The sequence below is a fragment of the Emiliania huxleyi genome, assembly GCF_000372725.1.
Source record: "Emiliania huxleyi CCMP1516 unplaced genomic scaffold EMIHUscaffold_467, whole genome shotgun sequence".
NCBI lineage: Eukaryota > Haptophyta > Isochrysidales > Noelaerhabdaceae > Emiliania > Emiliania huxleyi.
Window position 1 is genome coordinate 20,912 of NW_005198486.1, and position 17,932 is coordinate 38,843.

Sequence of the window (17,932 nt, forward strand, 5' to 3'; positions counted from 1 at the left end):
GCCGGCGACTAGATTGCTAGAGGCAGAGCAAGCCTGCTCTAGTCTCACACGTTCGCCCCTGTCGCCTGTCTGTGTTGTTGTGCTGTCTTGGAGTGCTGGGGGGGGCGACAGGGGGGACGTGGCCTGAGTGATGTGTACGCCCACTCAGGATGTGTGGCAGCCACGCTGGCTGTGTGTCTTGTGAGCCTGTTTGTGTCTGTGTGCGGCAGGGCAGACGGTGTGGTCGAGCTCCCTTGCGCCCCGTGCGGTGTGTTAGGCGGCGCTTCGGTGGCGGTGTAGCCGCCGAGTAGGGGCGAGTGAAGCCCGGCATCGTCTACGCCTGAGTAGGGGCGAGTGAAGCCCGGCATCGTCTACGCCTGACTCCATAGGTACACTGACCTGCTTTCGACAATACAAAAGACAAGAAAAGGGACGGACGGATCACGCGGGAAAAGATATTACGCGGGGCAGGTGTGAAACGGGCTACCCCGACATGGGGGTAGTCGCACTGTGTGTCGCTCGTGCGTGTCGTCATCATCTGTCTCGCGTCCACCCATACCGCGTTGGTGCGTGTCCAGTCCGAGCCTGACTGTTCTTCACCTTCCTACATACATACCGATACCGAGACTGAGGTGGGCGCGCTGCGGTCGCACGTCTAGGCGGAGGGGAGGGTGGGGTCTAGCGTGCCAGGCTGGTTGGGGGCGAGGGGGTGGCCACTGCTGCCGCCTCCTTTCAGGGCGGCGGGCCGCCTTTTGGGCCGTCCGACGGCGTTGATGTGGGGGTGAGGGGTCTCCTTGTGCACCCGGAGCCCACATCAGCGCCGTCTAGCCGCCGAAAGGCGGAGTGGAGGGTGGCGTCTAGCGTGCCAGGCTGGTCGGGGGCGAGGGGGTGGCCACTGCTGCCGCCTCCTTTCAGGGCGGCGGGCCGCCTTTTGGGCCGTCCGACGGCGTTGATGTGGGGGTGAGGGGTCTCCTTGTGCACCCGGAGCCCACATCAGCGCCGTCTAGCCGCCGAAAGGCGGAGGGGAGGGTGGGGTCTAGCGTGCCAGGCTGGTCGGGGGCGAGGGGGTGGCCACTGCTGCCGCCTCCTTTCAGGGCGGCGGGCCGCCTTTTGGGCCGTCCGACGGCGTTGATGTGGGGGTGAGGGGTCTCCCCGGGCACCCAGAGCCCACATCGACGCCGTCTAGCCGCCGAAAGGCGGAGGGGCGGGTGGGGTCTATGTAGCTAGCGTTCTTGGCGAATGTCTCGAAATGGCCAGCAGGCGCTGTCTGCTCGCGGTCTGTGCGGGCCGCTCGTCCTCCTCGCCCTTCTTTCGTCCTCCCGTCCCTCCCCTCCACCATGGCCTTCTCGGCACTTCTTTCTCCATCCGCCTCGCCCTGCCTTTTCGCATCGTGCCGTTCGCCCTCCATTCGGTGACCTCCATGGCTGTCCGCCCCTTTTTGGGTGGCGCTCTCGATACGGTTGCGTCAACCTCGACGTCGCTGTCGCCCTCCCCGTCCCCGCCGGCGTCCGTGCCTCGGTTCGCGTCATCGGTAGCGTCTCCGTTGTTCCCTCGTGCCCCGCCGTCGCCCTCTCTGCTCGGGCCGTTAGCGATTTCGCTCCTCCTGCGTGTCGCCCCTCCGTCCCCTCCCCTTTCTTCGTCGTCATCGTCGCTGTCGCGAAAGCCCTCCGGTCCCTCGATTCCCTCGCCTATCCCCTCCGCTGCGTCGTCCCAGTTTATATCCTCATCCTCTGCGCACGTCGCGTTGGCTTCCTCTCTCCCCCTTTCCTCCCTGCCCCTCTCGCTGTCTGGTGTTAATGGACCCCCTTCCTCTCCCTCGCCACCGTCACCGTCTCCATCCCCGTCGCTACCGCCCTCCATGCCTTGTGCACCCTGAGCCCACATCAGCGCCGTCTAGCCGCCGAAAGGCGGAGGGGCGGGTGGGGTCTAGCGTGCCAGCCTGGTCGGGGGCGAGGGGGTGGCCACTGCTGCCGCCTCCTTTCAGGGCGGCGGGCCGCCTTTTGGGCCGCCCGACGGCGTTGATGTGGGGGTGAGGGGTCTCCCCGGGCACCCGGAGCCCACATCAGCGCCGTCGTCTGGGGGGGCGACCCCCCCATCTTTGTTTACCGAATGCGTCTCTGGATTAGAGTGCGTCTAGTAGGCCTCCTACTTAGACGCTCGCTGTCCTCGGTATGCTCGAGCATCCTAAGATGCGCGAGTCTATATTAGTTGCTCCGCGCATCCCGAATTGCTCGCGGCATCTCCGATTGGCGTTGCTGTCTCAAAAGACGCGCCGTGCATACTGTGAACAGCGCGTGTCTCAGAAGACGCGCGCATATTTTGAACAGCGTGTGGATCTCAAGAAATACACGCACGTATAAAAACAAAAAAGAAAACGAAAACTCGGTGTGGCGAGCGCTGCGCGGCGGGCCGTGCCCCCGGCTGTGCGCCGCGGCTGCTGCGCTACTACTCGCACAGCCGCGGCGCGCCCACCCGAGCACTCGTGGGTGGGCGCCCTATAGCCTCTCCGCGCAACGTGCTGGGGCACGGACAGCGGCTCTCACGTGTGGCAGCGGCAGCAGGCCCACCGCTGCACCGACTCACACTGAACAGCACGCACAGGACACAGTCACAGAACACTGCCCCTGACGCCACTCACGGCCACGGGCTACTCAGACTTGGACACAGGCACCTCGCTTAGCACTCCGTGCACGTGGCTGCCGGTTGCCGTCACCAGCGCCGCTTCCTGCCCAGATCAAACACCTGCGACGTGGCGGAGGCGATGAGCGGCCCGCGGTCGCCGTGAGAGCGCGCGTGGTGGGCGACGGCTCACCGATCGAGCGGAAGCGGTCACGCTGTGGGGGCGGCGGAAGCGGTCACGCTGTGGGGGCGGCGGCGAGGCGGGCAAGCCACCCGCAGATCCCCAGAAGGACGCCGTCGCGAGGTCGAGGGCGGGCGGCGGGGGCGGCGAGAGCGAGGCGCGAGGCGCGAGGCGGTGTTGGCGGCGGCGGTGGCGCGGGCGGCGGCGGTCACGGAGCGGGGGCGAGAGGGTGGTGGCGAGCAAGACACCCGTGCGCGCTGCGCGGTCGCCGTTCTGACTCACATGCCTGCGGACAGCGCCGACGGGTGGTGAGGAGGGCGGCGAGCCGGCGGGCACGGTGTGCGCGCGGTCGCCGCGCGCTGGTGGGCGACAGCTCACCGAGCGAGGAGCGAGGAGCGAGGAGCGAGGAGCGAGGAGCGAGGAGCGAGTCGGGATGCCCGGTCCCTCAAATCGCCAAGTCAAACAAGAAAAACCGCGCCGCTGGCCGACTCTCGGAAGTACGCTGTCTTCCGTGTCTAGGCGCACGCCCACGCCCTCAGCCTCGAACTGGCCCCGCTACCTGCCGCGCAAACTGGTTGGTGGGGGGGGGAGGCGGCGTCGCCGTCGGATCGTCGTAAGCAGTGCATGCAACTTTGGTCTTTGCGCCCAGAGCTCGTGGCGCGAGCAGATGCATGCGCGGTGCTGAGAACCTGGTTCTCCAGGAGGGGCAGGCCGCGAGGAGAGACCTCACACGAGCACTCAAGGCAGGGCCCCCAGGGGGTGCCGAGAGATCACACCGCCTTTTCGTGCTCCCTGGCTCCCTGCTCCCCCCTCGGTGCCCGGTGCACCCGACACACGGTGTCTCCTGAGACGCTTCCCTGTCCAAGTATAGTAAAATGTGATCTAGTATGCAAGTGCCATCTCAGAACAGCTGTGCATCTATAGATGCTTGTGGCGTCTAAGATGGAACGCGTAACAAAAGACACGGCGCGGCTATCTCCAGGACAGCCATCGCATCCTAGAATGCCCTGTGTACCCGAGACACATGGTATCTTTGAGATGAAAAGTGCGTCCTAGAATGCGTTTTTGCATTCTAGGACGCATCGGTAAACAAAGATGGGGGGGTCGCCCCCCCAGACGCGTCTAGCCGCCGAAAGGCGGAGGGGAGGGTGGGGTCTAGCGTGCCAGGCTGGTCGGGGGCGAGGGGGTGGCCACTGCTGCCGCCTCCTTTCAGGGCGGCGGGCCGCCTTTTGGGCCGTCCGACGGCGTTGATGTGGGGGTGAAAACACACAAGCCAAACACCCGAGGCGCGCCCCCCCGGCAGCCGCTCGTGCTGGCACGGGCAGTAAGCCTGCGGGATGCGTGCCTGCTCACACGTGCGGCTCGGCGGGATTTCGTCCTCCAACAGACTGAAGCGCCACTCGGCGACGCCCGTCGGCGGCGGCGGCGCGGCAGCGGAGGCGGCGGAGGCGGCGGCGGAGGCGGCGGCGGCGGCGGCGCGTGGGCGCACTTCGGAGCTAGTGAGACCGTGCCGCCGCGCGCGCGACGACTGGCGCTGGCCCGGGCGTCCGAGGAGGACGCCGCGCAGCGTGGCGTACAGGTCGTGGGCGGTGGACAGCCGCTGCGCGTTCGTGCGCAACCGCGCCACGTCGGGCACGAGCGCGCGCGGCACGAGCAGCCGCGCCCACGGCGCGCGCTGCTCCCACTGCGTGCCCAGGTCGAGGATCTTGGGTCCGTCCTGGACGCCGTGGTCGCCGTGCACGAGGACGAGCGTGTCGGCCTCCGGGCGGCGCAGCAGGCCGTCGAGGAAGTCGGCGAGGTAGCCGTCGTACGCGGAGAGCCCCGTCATGTGCTGCGCGAGGTCCTTGCCGTACTGCCCCTCGTGCACTACGTTCGCGCTGTAGACGGCGAACTTGGGCACGCCGTCCGTGTAGCGTCGCCACATCTGCTCGAGCTGCGTGAGCGGCCAGCGCAGGTGGGCGTAGGCAGGGGCGCCGTCCCCCGGCAGGAAGGACTTGTAGCCGCGGCCGCTCCGCTCTGAGAGCCGACAGTGCAGCGCGTGCAGCTCGTGATCGATCGCCGCGCGCACGCCGGACGCGTTGATGAGCCCGTCGACGGCCCACGGCGAGCCTGTGGTGCAGATCTCCTCACCGAAGTACGTCGCGTAGCCGCGCCGCCTGGCGATGGTTCTGGCGGCGGGGTTGTGCCGGGGATAGGTGGAATGGGGCACGCGGGGGCTGATGATCTGTGGTTCTCGAGGTTCTCGAGGTGGATATCCTTTGGCCGCGTTGGGTAGCGAGGATTGGTGTGATCTGTGGGCGGGACTGAGCTAGGACTGAGGAACCACCCAACCACCCTGACCGCCTCCTCGTGGGCGGGCTACTCGGGGTCGGTCGGGCCGAGATGCGAGAAGGGGGGGGGGGAGGGGCGAGCAACGGGCAGAGCCGACTCGACGAAATTTAAGGTTGTCCCGACACCTATGCGAAAAACTTGTCAGTGCCACATATGTAAGGGGTCATTAGCAATCAAACTGATGTACTCCCCAGCATTGTCTACACCGTTACTGTAGATGCGTTCAAGAAAAAAGACGCACGAAGTGGGCCTTGGGTGACTGTGGCGATCATCCCACTATTGATCGATGCTCCACGAGATACGACCTGTCACCCGTGGCTCCACCGCGGAGTGACATATCAGCTTGAACGACAGGCCAACTTGCAGCACCCAGCAGGTTAGGGAGGGGTTCAGAAGGGTTCAGAAGGGGTTCAGAAGGGGTTCAGAAGGGGTTCAGAAGGGGTTCAGAAGGGTTCACACCATGATGCAACCGATTGGTTGGCATCCGTAGAGTGAGAGGCGCCAGGGGCCCAGCGCGGCGCCCCTTGAGTGCTTTATACCGGATTTTGATGTTAGTGGCAAAACCGCGGAACCGAAAATGGCGTTTAATTTTGCGCCCCTGCTGCGCCCCGCCTGCGGCGGCGCTGCGCGCCGCTTACGCGCGCTGCGCGCTTTCTTTTCTCTCTTTTCACACTGTAATTTTACCAAAAAAATGCCCTTTTTTGCTCTCTTTTGTTGGCGCGCCTTCGCGCCGATGACGCTGCCTCTCTCCCTCCTCCTGCTCGCCTCGGACGCCCGCCCGCGGCTTCTCGCGAGCGAGGTCTCGTCCCAGCCAGTGCGTCAGCCCGTGGAGCGGCGCGTCCTCCCGTACGAGCCGCTCCTCGTCAACCGGGAGCGACGCGGCCGCGACCAGCGCCACTCGTGGGTGCGCGGCGTGGCGGCGCTGCACCCGGCGCTGCGGCTCTCGGCTGCGGCGGCGGCGCTCGCGCTCGTCGCCGCTCGCAGCGGCCTTGGCGACGACGTCTGCCTCGCGCTGCGGCTCGGAGGCAGCCTCCTCGCCTGCGCCGCGGCGCTCGAGCTCGGTTCGGCGGCGGCGATTGCGGCGGCGGCGGTGTTGGTGGCGGTCGTGTCGTGGGTGCGCGGCGAGCGGGAGGAGTCGCGCGACTTTGAGCTGACCGAGCTCGGCCTCGCTGCCGCCGCCTCGAGCGCGTCGTATGCTCCGCCAGGCCGCCCTCTGCTAGTGATGCTCCTGCTAGTGATGCTCTGCTGGTGATGACAGTGAAAGAGGCGAGAAACAGCGAAGCCATGACTGAGGCACCGGAAGCTGTGGGTGGGCGCAGGAGCGGAGAGACGGCCACACGGGGATCAACAACAACAACAACAACAACAACAACAACAACAACAACAACAACAACAACAACAACAACAACAACAACAACAACAACAACAACCACACACACACACGCACACACACACACACACACACACACACACACACACACACACGCACGCACGCACGCACGTATACAAGGCACGCACGCACGCACGCACGCACACAGAGAGAGAGGGAGAGAGGACACGAAACAAGACACTCAGCCAGCTGGGGCTGTCCAACACTGACCCCGTGTGGACTTGAGGCGAGCAGGCGGCCGGCCGGAGTAGCTGTCAAGAGCTGTGAAGAGACGCTGTTCACACCTCCACCCGTGCGGGCAGGCGGCCGGCTGGAGGAGCTGCACGCGAGGGGCGTCGACTCGCGCAACTGGAGAGAGGACCGCTCTCTGTCGACAGACGTGGTCGCGGTGCTGTACAACAGGCACACCCAGACCTGCCATGTGGAGGTGTGAACAGCGTCTCTTCACAGCGGTGCTGTACAACAGGCACACCCAGACCTGCCTGGTCGCCTTCCGCGGCAGCGCCACCCTCGGCGACTGGAAGTCAAACGTCCACCACGTGCTACCGGGCAACGAGCGCGACTCGACGCCTCCAGGAAGTGTCTAGGAAGTGTCTAGGAAGTCGCTAGGTGCTTCCGGGCAACGAGCGCGACTCGACCGCCTTCCGCGCGGCGCTCGAGGTCGCGCGGGCGGCGCAGCTAACCCTAACCCTAACCCAAACCTTGACCCTAACCCTAACCCTAACCCTAGGTCGCGCGGGCGGCGCAGCTGCGGTATGCGCTGTACCGCCGCATCCGGCTGACGGGGCACTCTCGCGGAGGCGAAGACCCAAGAGACACGAGAGGACACGAGAGGACACGCGATGACACGAGAGGACACACACGAGAGGACACGAGATGGCCCGAGAAAAGAAGAGGGCACGGCAGAGGACCCGAGACGGCACGAGATGACACGAGATGATCCGAGATGACCCGTGATGACACGAGATGATCCGAGGTTGCACGAGATGTAGGCACGATGGCGGACTGGGTCGGCAGGCAGCTGGGCCTGCCCTCGCTGCAGATCAACCCCGGCATGGGCGTGAAGCTGTTTCGGCGAGACGACGACCCTGCGGTGGAGTCGCTCACCGCTCGCTCCTTTGACCTTGTGTCGGTGATGGAGGCGCTGCACGCGCGAGACCGGCGAGTCGTCTTTCGGTGGCCTCGCCACGCCCTCCTCTCCGCCGCCCTGCACCTCCTCCTCCTCGTCGTCTCGCTCGCCGCCCTCCTCGCCTCCCCCGCGCCGGGGTGGGCCCGCACCTCTGGCGCCGCCGGCGTGGTCGCGGCGCTGCTCGCGTACGCCTACTGGATGCACTCGGTGCTGCGGTTCACGCCACGCTGAAGCGGTAGTGCCGCACTAGTAAAGGCTAAAGCCGTAGCCCGTAGTGCTGTGGGTACTCTAGCTAGAGGAGGCTTTTTTTTGAGAGCCTTTAGGTCGCGCCAGCCCTGCGTTTTGTGTGTGCTTGTGTTCTGTGAATGCAATCCGCCGAGTTCACCTCTTCACGACATGGTCATGCGTTTGCCGAGAATGAACACATTCGTGCACAAAGCAGACACCAGACCTCGGTTTCCCATAGGGTTTCTGCTGCGGTTTCCCATCGCGGTTTCCCATAGCCGAAAACCCAGGGGTCGGTCGGTTTCTGCCGCGCGCTCTGTTTTTTCTGGGATCTGTTTTCTGGGACACCCGCCTCGATTTCCCGTGGGATCTGCCTGTGGGTCTGGTTTCTGCGGTGTGAAGACATCTCCCGCTTCGTCCTAATGAGCTCATTCCGGCCAATGAACAGGTGTACCCCCGTCCGTACCCGGGGGTATCGAGCACGAAATCACAGAGAGAAAGAACATTGCGCCGTGACGCGATCTGTTATTCTGGGATCTGCTATTTCGGTCCCCGATGGCGAGCTGGCTCGACGATCTCGGTCTCCACGAGCTCGAACACATCAAGGATGGCGCAAGTGCCTTCGCGCAGGAGCTCCACCCAATCAACTCGGCGGAGGATTTCATCAGCTTCGTGGTTGCGCTCAACCTCTACCCACCTGGGACGCCCTTACGCGCTGAGCGTATTGCTGGGGAGATGCCGGCAGGCCTCTCCGCTCCTGCGGTGCGGTATCTGCTAAGCAAGCTGCCCATTGTCGATCGGCTTGCCTCCCAGCTTCGCGACGACCCGAGCCGCAAGACCGTTCGGCTCGTGCCGGACGTGGAGCACTGCGTGGCGTGTGGCCTCGCTGGGGAGGCGGTACCCCTGGTGGTCAAGCGGGCTGACAAATGCTCATCTCCAACGGTCTATGCGGAGCACGGGCGACTGAAGGGCGAGCTCAATGGCCTCTCCTGCCCTCGGTGCTCCGCGTGGCACAGCATGTCGTACGCTGAGGGCGGCACGCGCATCCCAGCTGGCAAGCAGGTGCCCTACCCAGGGGCGACTGCATCCTCACGCCGCTGGGTCCAGCTTTCCCAGAGCACCGTGTTCGAGAACTCGCTGCTCGACAGGTTGTCGGCACAGATGGTGCATTCTCACACCGGCTTCGAGACCTTCTGTCACGAGTGGGCAATGCGGTGCGGCGAGAACATGCTGCTGTCTTAGTACTCCCGTTCGACCCATTCGGAATCCGATTAGTTAATGAGGGGTCATTCCGGCGGAATGACCCCTCCGGGAGATCGTTCACACCTCGAAAAACCAGAACCCAGAGCGTCTGGACCGATATTCCATTGGCCCGGATGTGATCTGTGGGATATGTCGAAAAAGCAGAATACAGAGCTCCTCCTCCTAGAAGTCAGACGGTTTCTTGATAGCTGATATGCCAGGGAAGAGCCTGGTATCTCAGTATGTTATATCCTATGATATAACATAGTGGTGTCTGGTTTATGCACACCTCAATGAACAATAGAAACGTAAGTTTCGAATACAACAGCTACACTCTCGAAAGTGCGCCACAGCCCACACACACATCCTGATCATTATATTGACGCGTTCCACGCTCTCGTCCCTGGAAGAGCGGGCGGTGTGCAATCATGCCTCTCATCCGAATGGCCATCCGCCGGGCCGTCCGGACCCACCCCCAAACCCGCCCCCCTTGCCTCCCGCCATCTCCTGCTTGAGCTGCTCCTCGAGGCTGAGCGCGGGCTCCCCCTCCTCCTCCTCCCCCTCCTCCTCCTCCTGCGCCGCCTCCGCCACCGTGTCAAACGGGTTGGGCAGCGAAAACGGCATCCCGAAGGCCGGCTTCGCCTGCGGTTCTGGCGCTGGCGGCGGCGGCGGCGGAGGCGGCGGCGGCGGCGGCGGCGCCTCGAAGGGGTTCCCGAAGCTCATCCCAAACGCCTGCTGCTGCTGCTGCGGCGGCGGCGGCGGCGGAGGCAGAGGCGGAGGCTGCTTGCGCGGCGCTTTGGTTGGCGCGACCGAGCCGAAGTACTCGATGGTGACGTCCTTCTTCTGGCACCTCGCAACGCACGCCGGCACCCGCCTGCCGTCCACGACCACGTCGCAGACTCGACAGTGGCCCTCCATACATGAGTATTTGATTGGGATGCCCGACTGCCGCGCCACGTCGGCCAGCTTCTGTCCCTGTGCAAACGCAGCCGGCGTCTCGTGCGTGGGACGGAGCCTCGGGTGCGTGTCACGCAGCGGCAGAGTGTGTGAGCTAACGGCTGTCTCAAGCATCTTTGTTTTGCCGGCACGACCTGGGAGGTCGAAACGGGCTGTTGCTCCCAAAAGTTGTCGGGCTTGGGGCCCTTCCAAGTAATCGTCTTTAGCTCCACCTCTTTGCTCAGGCCGGCGCCCTCCCGCTTCCCGAGCGTCTCGTCGTTCTTCATTGACTCTGCGAGCGCGTCGAAGAGGCCCATGCGGACTGCGGCGCGGCGGTGTGCGGAGGCTACGGAGCGCGGGCGAGTGGCGGCGAGGCCGGATGCCACGGAGCGCGGGCGAGTGGCGGCGAGGCCCAGCAAAAGGGCGACGGCCATTTGGAGGAAGACCACTTCCGCGAAGCTTCGCACTTTGCAGTGCCCAGTCGGTGTGCGTCAAAAAAGAATTTCAAAATCCAGAGGTATTCTGCGGGGCACCCCAAAGCGCGGAGCCAATCGGTGAGTATCAGCTCCGAGTAGAGGGAGCGCTCCGCCGCTAGGAGAAACCCAGAGTAGCGCGGACCTCCTGAGACGTTTCGCAAAAGCATGCGGGACGCTGCCTCTTTGCCGCTCGCTCGAGACGTGCGTGGCCGTGGCTCCGCGCAGCTCGTCTTTTCGCGGCTTCCAAAGAGTCTTAGGAAAGAGCTCGACTCCGAGGCGCTGCAGAGGCCGACTGCACGGAGCACTCTAAACCTAAAGGCTACACACTCGCACACCACTTGCAGAGTGGCTCTCCCAGGCACTCACCCCACGGCAGAGGCACGCCAGCTCACGCCAGCCCCGGGCAGCCGGCCGTCGCTCGCCTAAGCGCCTAAGCGGCCTAAGCGGGGGGGTTGCTCTTAGGGTGCTTAGGCGCTTAGGCGGCCCTTGCGAGCGTGGCGGTGTCGTAAATACAAGTGACTCCGATGACACTCGCAATGCTCCTGGTAGTGTCATCGCTCAGAGAGAGCAGCCTGACGCACGTCGTGACTGTCTGGTGTCTACCACTGGCCCTGGTCGCACACTGCCACTGAGCTGCGCTGGTGCGGAACTCAACATCAGGTCGAGAGTCGAGGAAGGACGCGGAAGGTCGAGTCGAGGAAGAGAACACGATCAGGGGCGGGTCGGTAGACCGGTCCGCAGCGCCATATACGTGGCAAAGGACGCAAAAAGTGCCCACTGAAGCTTCTGCGCCTTGACTTCAGGTTGAGCTGTGATGATGCCCACAGCACCAGCAGCAAAGCCCGCCTGATCATGCAGCCCACTTGCCGACGTGCGTCCAGCATTCCACTATAGGACGAACGCCGAAGTTTGCTCTCCGACGTCGTGCCGAGCGAAACCTTTTCCTTCGAAGCTCAGCGTCGTAGCCGGGCGAGCGGAATAGGCAGCCCTAAAGAGCACCTTGAGGCCGTTCAATAGAGCCCGTGTTATAGTCGAGGGTCGATCGCCGGCCGGCGCAGTGCTGCTCTGACCGCTCCCCCAGGCCGCCGCCGGGCCACGCCGCGGAGACGTGCACATAGGTAAGTTGGTATTTTCATGTATGAACTTCAAAATAACAGTGGCTAATCTAATCCTACTCATCGCAACGCGCCAGGAACACCCCCACACTTTAGGGTCATTGTGTAGCCCTGCTTAGAAGGAAAAGGTTTACTGCATTGGTCCGGATGGCTCACCGTGTAGTCGGCCAGAGCTCTCGGGCGGGAGTTTGCTTGGCTGGCGCGCGCACTGCATGCGGAAAGGAGCAAAACTCGCATTCTATAGCTCACAGACCTCTCGTAAGGGAATGCGTACCGCACGTTGCGGCTGCGCCCGCGGCTATCCTTCACAGATCACACCGGACCACACCGCCTCGGCAGTTCGCACATCTGGGTTCTGGCCGGCAGAACTTATAGGAGCTCGGCTGGTTCGTGTGTCAGAAACTGAGACCGAGGCCACCACCGACGGAAAAACGACTCGTTCACAAAGACGTCGTCCATCACGTGGTTTGCAGTCGTCCCGCGCGCGGCGATCATCCCGGCGTAGCTCATGCCAGCCCGAAGCAGCCGCCGGAAGATCGGTGCTCGATGACCGTCGCCGCGCGCCTGGGGATCACGATGAAATGGGGGTCACGGAAATATACGCGAGCGACGTGGTGGGCGTGTGGGCTGACTACTCAGTCTCGGCGGTGAAGGGGGTCCCAGCGGTGCAGCACGGCCAAGGTCGCGCCTCGCGCCTCCACCACAAGTACCCCGAGCGAGAGCGTGCGCCCGAGAGCGCGCGCGAGAGTGTTGATCACGCTCAGCTCACACCCCTCGCAGTCGAGCGAAAAGAAGTCGAGCCGCCGCACGGCGAGTCTTGCCAGCGCTTCGTCGAGCGGCACGCACGGGACTTGGATCGAGCCCGCTCTGTGGGTGTGGCGCCCCGTAGCGCGTTCAGCAGTTGTCGTGCCACGCTGGATTCTGCCCCCATAGAATCCGCTTGCGGTGAAAGGCACAAAGCTGTACTCCTCACACACCGCTGCGTTGATCTTGACAGCGTTTGGCCGCGCTTGCAGCAGCTTCTCAAAGGATGCTGGGCTCGCCTCGACTAAAACCCCGGTCCAGTTGAGACAGCGGTCAAACACGAGCGTTGTTGACTCCACCTCCCCGTCGCCGCCGCCTAGCTCGAGGTAGGTCGGCTGCCCAAGCGCCGCCAACGGCCTGCCGCTGTCGCGGTCGGTAAAAAAGGAGCGGAGCACCGCAGCGTCCTCGCCTCGCGCCGAGGAGCATGGCATGTACCGACCCGTGAACGGAGGGCTGCGCATGGCGTGCGGGAGGCGCCGGAGGAGCGAGCTGTGTACTACCCGAGAGGGCAGGAGCTCGGGCACCCAGCCATGCTTCAACACGGCCGCCAGCGGGAGCGACTCGCCATCGCCGAGGTTGACCGTCACGTTTGAACCCCGATGTGCACCGCGAAGGAGTCCTCGAGCCGTCCTGCAAGGGAAGCAAGGCACAGTCGGCCAGGAAAGACGATGCCCACTAACTACTCAGCGCCCGAACCGTACCTGCACCGCTGCATAAGCCAGGTGCGGTTGATCCCGGGGCGAGTAAATATGTCGGTGTAGTCGAGGCTGGATGGACTTGCGAGCTCACGCTCGTCCTTCACCACAGCTGAACTATGAAACACCTCGTCCGCTGGCAAGCGGGCGAGTCCATCGATGTTACAATGGCTGCAGCCGCGCTGGACGGTGGTTGGCTCTCGCTCCCACTTGCTGTGTGCGCTCTGCCAAGCGGCAAAGCTCTCACAGGGCTGCTGAAAGGAGCAGATCCGCGCGTTGTCGAGCACCTTCGCTGGCGTCATTGTCTCCGCGTCGTGCAGGTCCGCGCACGCGGTGGGGAGGAGCAAGAGTCTGCCCGTCGGGTGCCCGCTGAAAGAAAGAATTTTCCAAGAAACAGAAAGAATCCTCCAATCCCTCCCTTGGGTTATGCTGCTGCTGCTGTTGTTACCTCCGGTCCACACGGGTACTCCAGTGGGTTATCCGTCTTCTTTTTCTTTCTTTCGAAAGAAAGAAAACAGGACAAACCGCGCAAAAAAATCGTCGAGGTCAAAAATAATTTCTAGCTTTCGCCCTCGTTGGGGCGAGGGAGGCTGGCGAGAAAAAAGAAATTTGCCGGGTGCCCAAGCAGTGGCTTTGGTTATCCTGCGTCGACGGCGTCGACGCTGACCTGGATATCGCGCAAAAAGAGCGCCTAACCTCGTCTCCTCGTCGATGCTGCTATGCATCTTCTACACCGCGCTCGCGGTGCTCGGTCTGGGCTCCTCGGCCTTTGCGCTCTCCTCATGTGGCTGTGGCGGCCTATCCGTGCCGGTGCGGGCAGAGCTGCGTGCGGTGCGGCACACCTCCAAGAACGGCGCGCTGACAATCGACGGTTGCCCGGGGCACGTGAGCTGGAAAGACGCACCCTTCCCCAACGCCCTGGAGCCCGAGGAGCCGAGCCGCGTGCACTGGCTTCGCTCCCTCTTCACGCAGCAGGAGGCCGCCTCCGTGGTACGATTGCTCAGACCAGCCGTTTTCAGCGCCGCTGCCGACTCAACGGATCACCTGCCGGCCTTTGAGCTCTACCTGCTTGGCGGAGGCAAGCCGGCCGCTGGAGAACCGGGGGACGCGGGACGGCTCGAAGCCGTCCGCTCGCTGGTTCTCCCGCGCATAGAGGCGTGCGTCACGCCCTTTGTCCGAAGCAAATTCGGGTGCGCCGAGTGCCTGCCGTGCATCTCGCTGGCTCGACGGTACACGCCCTCGGAGCGCACCCTCGTGCGGCCGCACCGCGATGCGCTCGCACGCGTGACCGTAGTAGTGGAGCTGCAGCCTGCAGACGGCTCCTCTCCCGCTGCGGCGGCCAACTGCTAATGGAGGTATTCAAATGATCATTCCCAAATACTAGGCGCTCGAGGCGCAGCTCGGGCGGCTCGCGGCCCGCGCGGCGATCGAGGAGGCGATCGGGGAGGGCGGGCCCTGCTGCGGATGAATGTGGCTCGTGCTCACTTTCGAAAAGAAAGAAAGAAAACACACAACCCAAGGGAGGGATGGGAGAACGGCACGCCGCCACCACACAGGGATTTTAAGGAGAGGAGAGTGTCACTTTCGACACTGCACGCCCTGGGCATTTCTTTTTTCTTTTTTCTTTCCCATTATGCGAGCTACCCTCTCTCGACTTCTGGCACCGCCACCGCCACCGCTGACTGGGAGACGGACTAGCATGCTCCTCCTCCCGACGATCGTGGCCGCAGCCTTGTCGCCGGGCGTTCCCGGCGCGCGCCGCGGCGCCGTCCATAGCGCCGTGTCACGCCTCGCCATGCAGCAGCAGACCTCGTCGCCGAAGGGCGTCGTGATCACCGGCGGCGCTGGCGGCGTCGGCTACGCCTACGCGGACGAGTTCCTGGCGCGCGGGCACTGGGTGGTGATCTGCGACGTCAAGGACCCGGAGCCGGCCGTGATGGCGCTGCGGCAGAAGCACGGCGGCGGCCTCGGCCGCATCTACGGCTGCACCACCGACGTCTCGTCTGCCGAGTCTGTGGGCGCTCTCGCGCAGTTCGCAAAGGAGCAGATCGGGACGGTACACTACTGGATCAACAACGCGGGCATCAACGGCGGTCGCCGTCCCTTCACCTCCCTCTCCACCCAGACCGTCGAGGCAGTCGTCAAGGCTCGCGCCGTCCACTTTCTGCGCTGCGCCTGAGACTCGGCCGCACTGCGCCTGACGCCGGCCGGTGCGGGAGCAGGTCAACCTGATCGGTGTGCTCCTCTGCACCCTCGAGGCCATCAAGCTCATGCGAACGCAGGTCCGCCAGTCGCCCCGCCCGGCCCGTGCGATCCGAGAAGCGCGCGCTGAGAGAGTGCGCTGAGAGAGTGCGCATGGGGCGGCACTCGCGGAGAAGCCGCCGGCGCGTGCGCTCACCGCCGGCGCCCGCGCCCGCAGCGCGGCGTCGAGTCGCACGTGTTCAACACCGTCGGCTCCGGCGTCAAGGGCGGCGGCACTCCTGGCTACGCCTGCTACGGCGCGAGATTTAGCCGAGAGGCAGCCGAGAGGCAGCCGGGAGGCAGCCGGGAGGCAGCCGGGAGGCAGCCGAGAGGAGAGAGGCAGAGGCACTCCTGGCTACGCCTGCTACGGCGCACAGAGCGCGCGCGGCACCATTCCTCCCTTCCGTGCGTCCCTCCTTCCGTTCTTCCGTCCGCCCGCCCTCCCCGGCCCCCGACCCATGCCCCTCTCGCCCGCCCGCGACTGCCGCCCTTGCGCGGCGCCTCTTTTTGCGCGCACAGGCGCGTGTGTGTGTGGCGGTGTGGGTAGGCGCGACGAAGCGCGGGCTGCCGCAGCTGACCGACTCTCTCGTCAAGGAGCTCGAAGACGGGGTGGAGGGGGACGAGCCCGACGACAGCTGTGAACAGCGTCTCTTCACACCTCTGGCTGTGAACAGGTGGAGGGGTACGAGCCCGACGAGGCGGCGCGCGGCGCAAAGGCGACCCGAGAGACGGACGCGGCCGAGAGGGCAGCTTCTGGGCTCACAGCACACTGGGCTCACAGCACACGCACGCCCACGCCCTGCCGCACCCGACCGCGCAGGTGAACGTGCACACGCTCTCGCCGGGGATGGTCTTCACGGACTTGCTGCTCAACGACTCGACGCCCAAGCTGCGCAAGTTCCCGTTCGGCGTGCTCGCTGCCCAGCCCCCCGAGGTGGCGCAGGACCTGGTGCCAAAGATACTCGCGACGAGCGGCAACGGCCAAAAGGTCGAGTTCCTCACCACGGACCGCATCCTGACCAAGTTTTTCGAGCGGTTCGTGCAGGGCAAAAAGTCCGAGTACATTGATGACAACGGCAATGTCATCAAGGTACCGGGCGCCCAGTACCTCGACAACGGCGTGCGCGTCCAGTATTAGCGGAGGTAGGAGCTAGGAGTTGCGCGAGAAAGCGCAGATCAGAGCTGGACACCTGTGTACGGTGCACGGAGCTTCAGCCCCTGTAGCGACCTAGCGAATCGCGGCGTGTCGCTGTGTAGATGCGCAGTGACCTGCTCGCGAGTGATTTTCCGTTCGAGGAAAACTCGCGCGCTCAAATACCCGGGGTATTCGTGACCCAGCACCAGGGCGCAGGGGATGTGCGCCGGGCCCTGGTAGAGGGTGCGCAGCGTCCTAATCTAAAATCTGAGGATTCAGGATTCAGGCATCGCTTCAGTGAGGCCAAAGTGAGTTTATGGATGTGTGAGAACGGTACGGGACACGAGGAGGCACGCGGATCGTCTCGTCGGTGACTCTGCTGCACGCCGTTTCAGAATTTTTCTCAGCGTGAGCGAGACGTCTAAGAGTGCCACCGTCGGGTAGGACGGGTCGGCCCGGAGTATCAGAGTAGCCGTCGTGGTCGCGGCGAGCAGCGCCGGCCACTCCGGCGCTGCGTCGGCAACGTGGGAGCATGTCCACCGCCACTTCGCGGTCGCAGCGCTGTTGTCGCCCAAAACGCCGCTACGTACCTTTTCGGGCAAACCATCGAGCTGTGTGTCGATTTCGACTTGACGGCGGCATGAAGGCATCACGTCTCCATGCCGCCGTCAAGTTGGAGCCAGTCTGCGGCGACCACAGCGCTCAGAAAGGTACATAGGATTCCTAGCCAGCTTTTCAGAGTCAAGCGATTGCGCGAAATCCCACACTGGTGGATTTTGGGGCGCTGCGCACCCCCTAGCCCTGGAACGTGGAAGGTGCGGAAGTGGAACCTGGTTTGTGGAGCTCCCAGCTCCCACACCTGTCTAGACCCAGTCCTGAGCCTGTCCAGACAGCGTCCAGACTTGTCCACAGTCCAGACAGCGTCCAGACACAGCGCGTTAGAGGGTGCGCAGCGTCCGAATCTAAAATCTGACTTCTGAGGATTCAGGATTCAGAGGCATCGCTTCAGTGGGGCCAAAGTGAGTTTATGGATGTGTGAGAACGGTACGGGACACGAGGAGGCACGCGGACCGACTCGTCGGTTGGGCCAGGTACCAATTTTGTCGAATTTATTTCAAAATCTGCAGGCGCGGAGCGCCTGCGAAAATTTTGAAGAAATTTGCAGTCGGGCCTGATTTTCATCAAGATCTTTCAAATTTGCGGTGTGGAGTTGGGGGTGGGTTAGGTTAGGGTTATTAGGGTTAGAGGGTTAGGGTTAGGGTTAGGGTTAGGGTTAGGGTCAGGGAGTCTGGTTGTGTCTGTATATGCCAGCGTTGCAGGGTTCTGCGCTGGGATCTGGCCCCACAGCGCCGACGACTAAGACTCAGCCCCACACGCTGACCTAGGGTTAGGGTACGGGTTAGGGTACGGGTTAGGGTTAGGGTTAGGGTTAGG

At 63.9% G+C, this 17,932-nt stretch overlaps 4 protein-coding genes across 4 annotated transcripts; 1 reads left to right on the forward strand and 3 right to left on the reverse strand.

Annotated features, from left to right (window-relative positions):
- Nucleotides 1-2,626: 2,626 nt before the first annotated feature.
- EMIHUDRAFT_245594 (hypothetical protein) lies at nucleotides 2,627-5,594 on the reverse strand (the record flags this gene model as incomplete). The annotated part of the gene is made up of 4 exons (XM_005768160.1): nucleotides 2,627-2,704; nucleotides 4,050-4,124; nucleotides 4,269-4,935; nucleotides 5,581-5,594. 4 exons carry the CDS (start codon nucleotides 5,592-5,594, stop codon nucleotides 2,627-2,629), a joined length of 834 nt encoding a protein of 277 aa, XP_005768217.1.
- A 3,937-nt stretch (nucleotides 5,595-9,531) lies between these two features.
- EMIHUDRAFT_119258 (hypothetical protein) lies at nucleotides 9,532-10,466 on the reverse strand (the record flags this gene model as incomplete). Its single annotated transcript, XM_005768161.1, has 2 exons — nucleotides 9,532-10,071; nucleotides 10,188-10,466. 2 exons carry the CDS (start codon nucleotides 10,464-10,466, stop codon nucleotides 9,532-9,534), a joined length of 819 nt encoding a protein of 272 aa, XP_005768218.1.
- Nucleotides 10,467-10,983: 517 nt separating this feature from the next.
- Nucleotides 10,984-13,424, reverse strand: EMIHUDRAFT_245599 (hypothetical protein; the record flags this gene model as incomplete). Its single annotated transcript, XM_005768162.1, has 9 exons — nucleotides 10,984-11,050; nucleotides 11,112-11,157; nucleotides 11,240-11,370; nucleotides 11,447-11,496; nucleotides 11,873-11,926; nucleotides 12,086-12,187; nucleotides 12,334-12,831; nucleotides 12,952-13,057; nucleotides 13,129-13,424. 9 exons carry the CDS (start codon nucleotides 13,422-13,424, stop codon nucleotides 10,984-10,986), a joined length of 1,350 nt encoding a protein of 449 aa, XP_005768219.1.
- Nucleotides 13,425-14,785: 1,361 nt separating this feature from the next.
- EMIHUDRAFT_445538 (hypothetical protein) lies at nucleotides 14,786-16,678 on the forward strand. The gene is made up of 6 exons (XM_005768163.1): nucleotides 14,786-15,268; nucleotides 15,345-15,404; nucleotides 15,542-15,620; nucleotides 15,911-15,972; nucleotides 16,038-16,079; nucleotides 16,184-16,678. The coding sequence occupies exons 1-6, from the start codon at nucleotides 14,822-14,824 to the stop codon at nucleotides 16,499-16,501; spliced, it is 1,008 nt and encodes a 335-aa protein (XP_005768220.1). The 5' UTR covers nucleotides 14,786-14,821; the 3' UTR covers nucleotides 16,502-16,678.
- The last annotated feature ends 1,254 nt before the right edge of the window (nucleotides 16,679-17,932 follow it).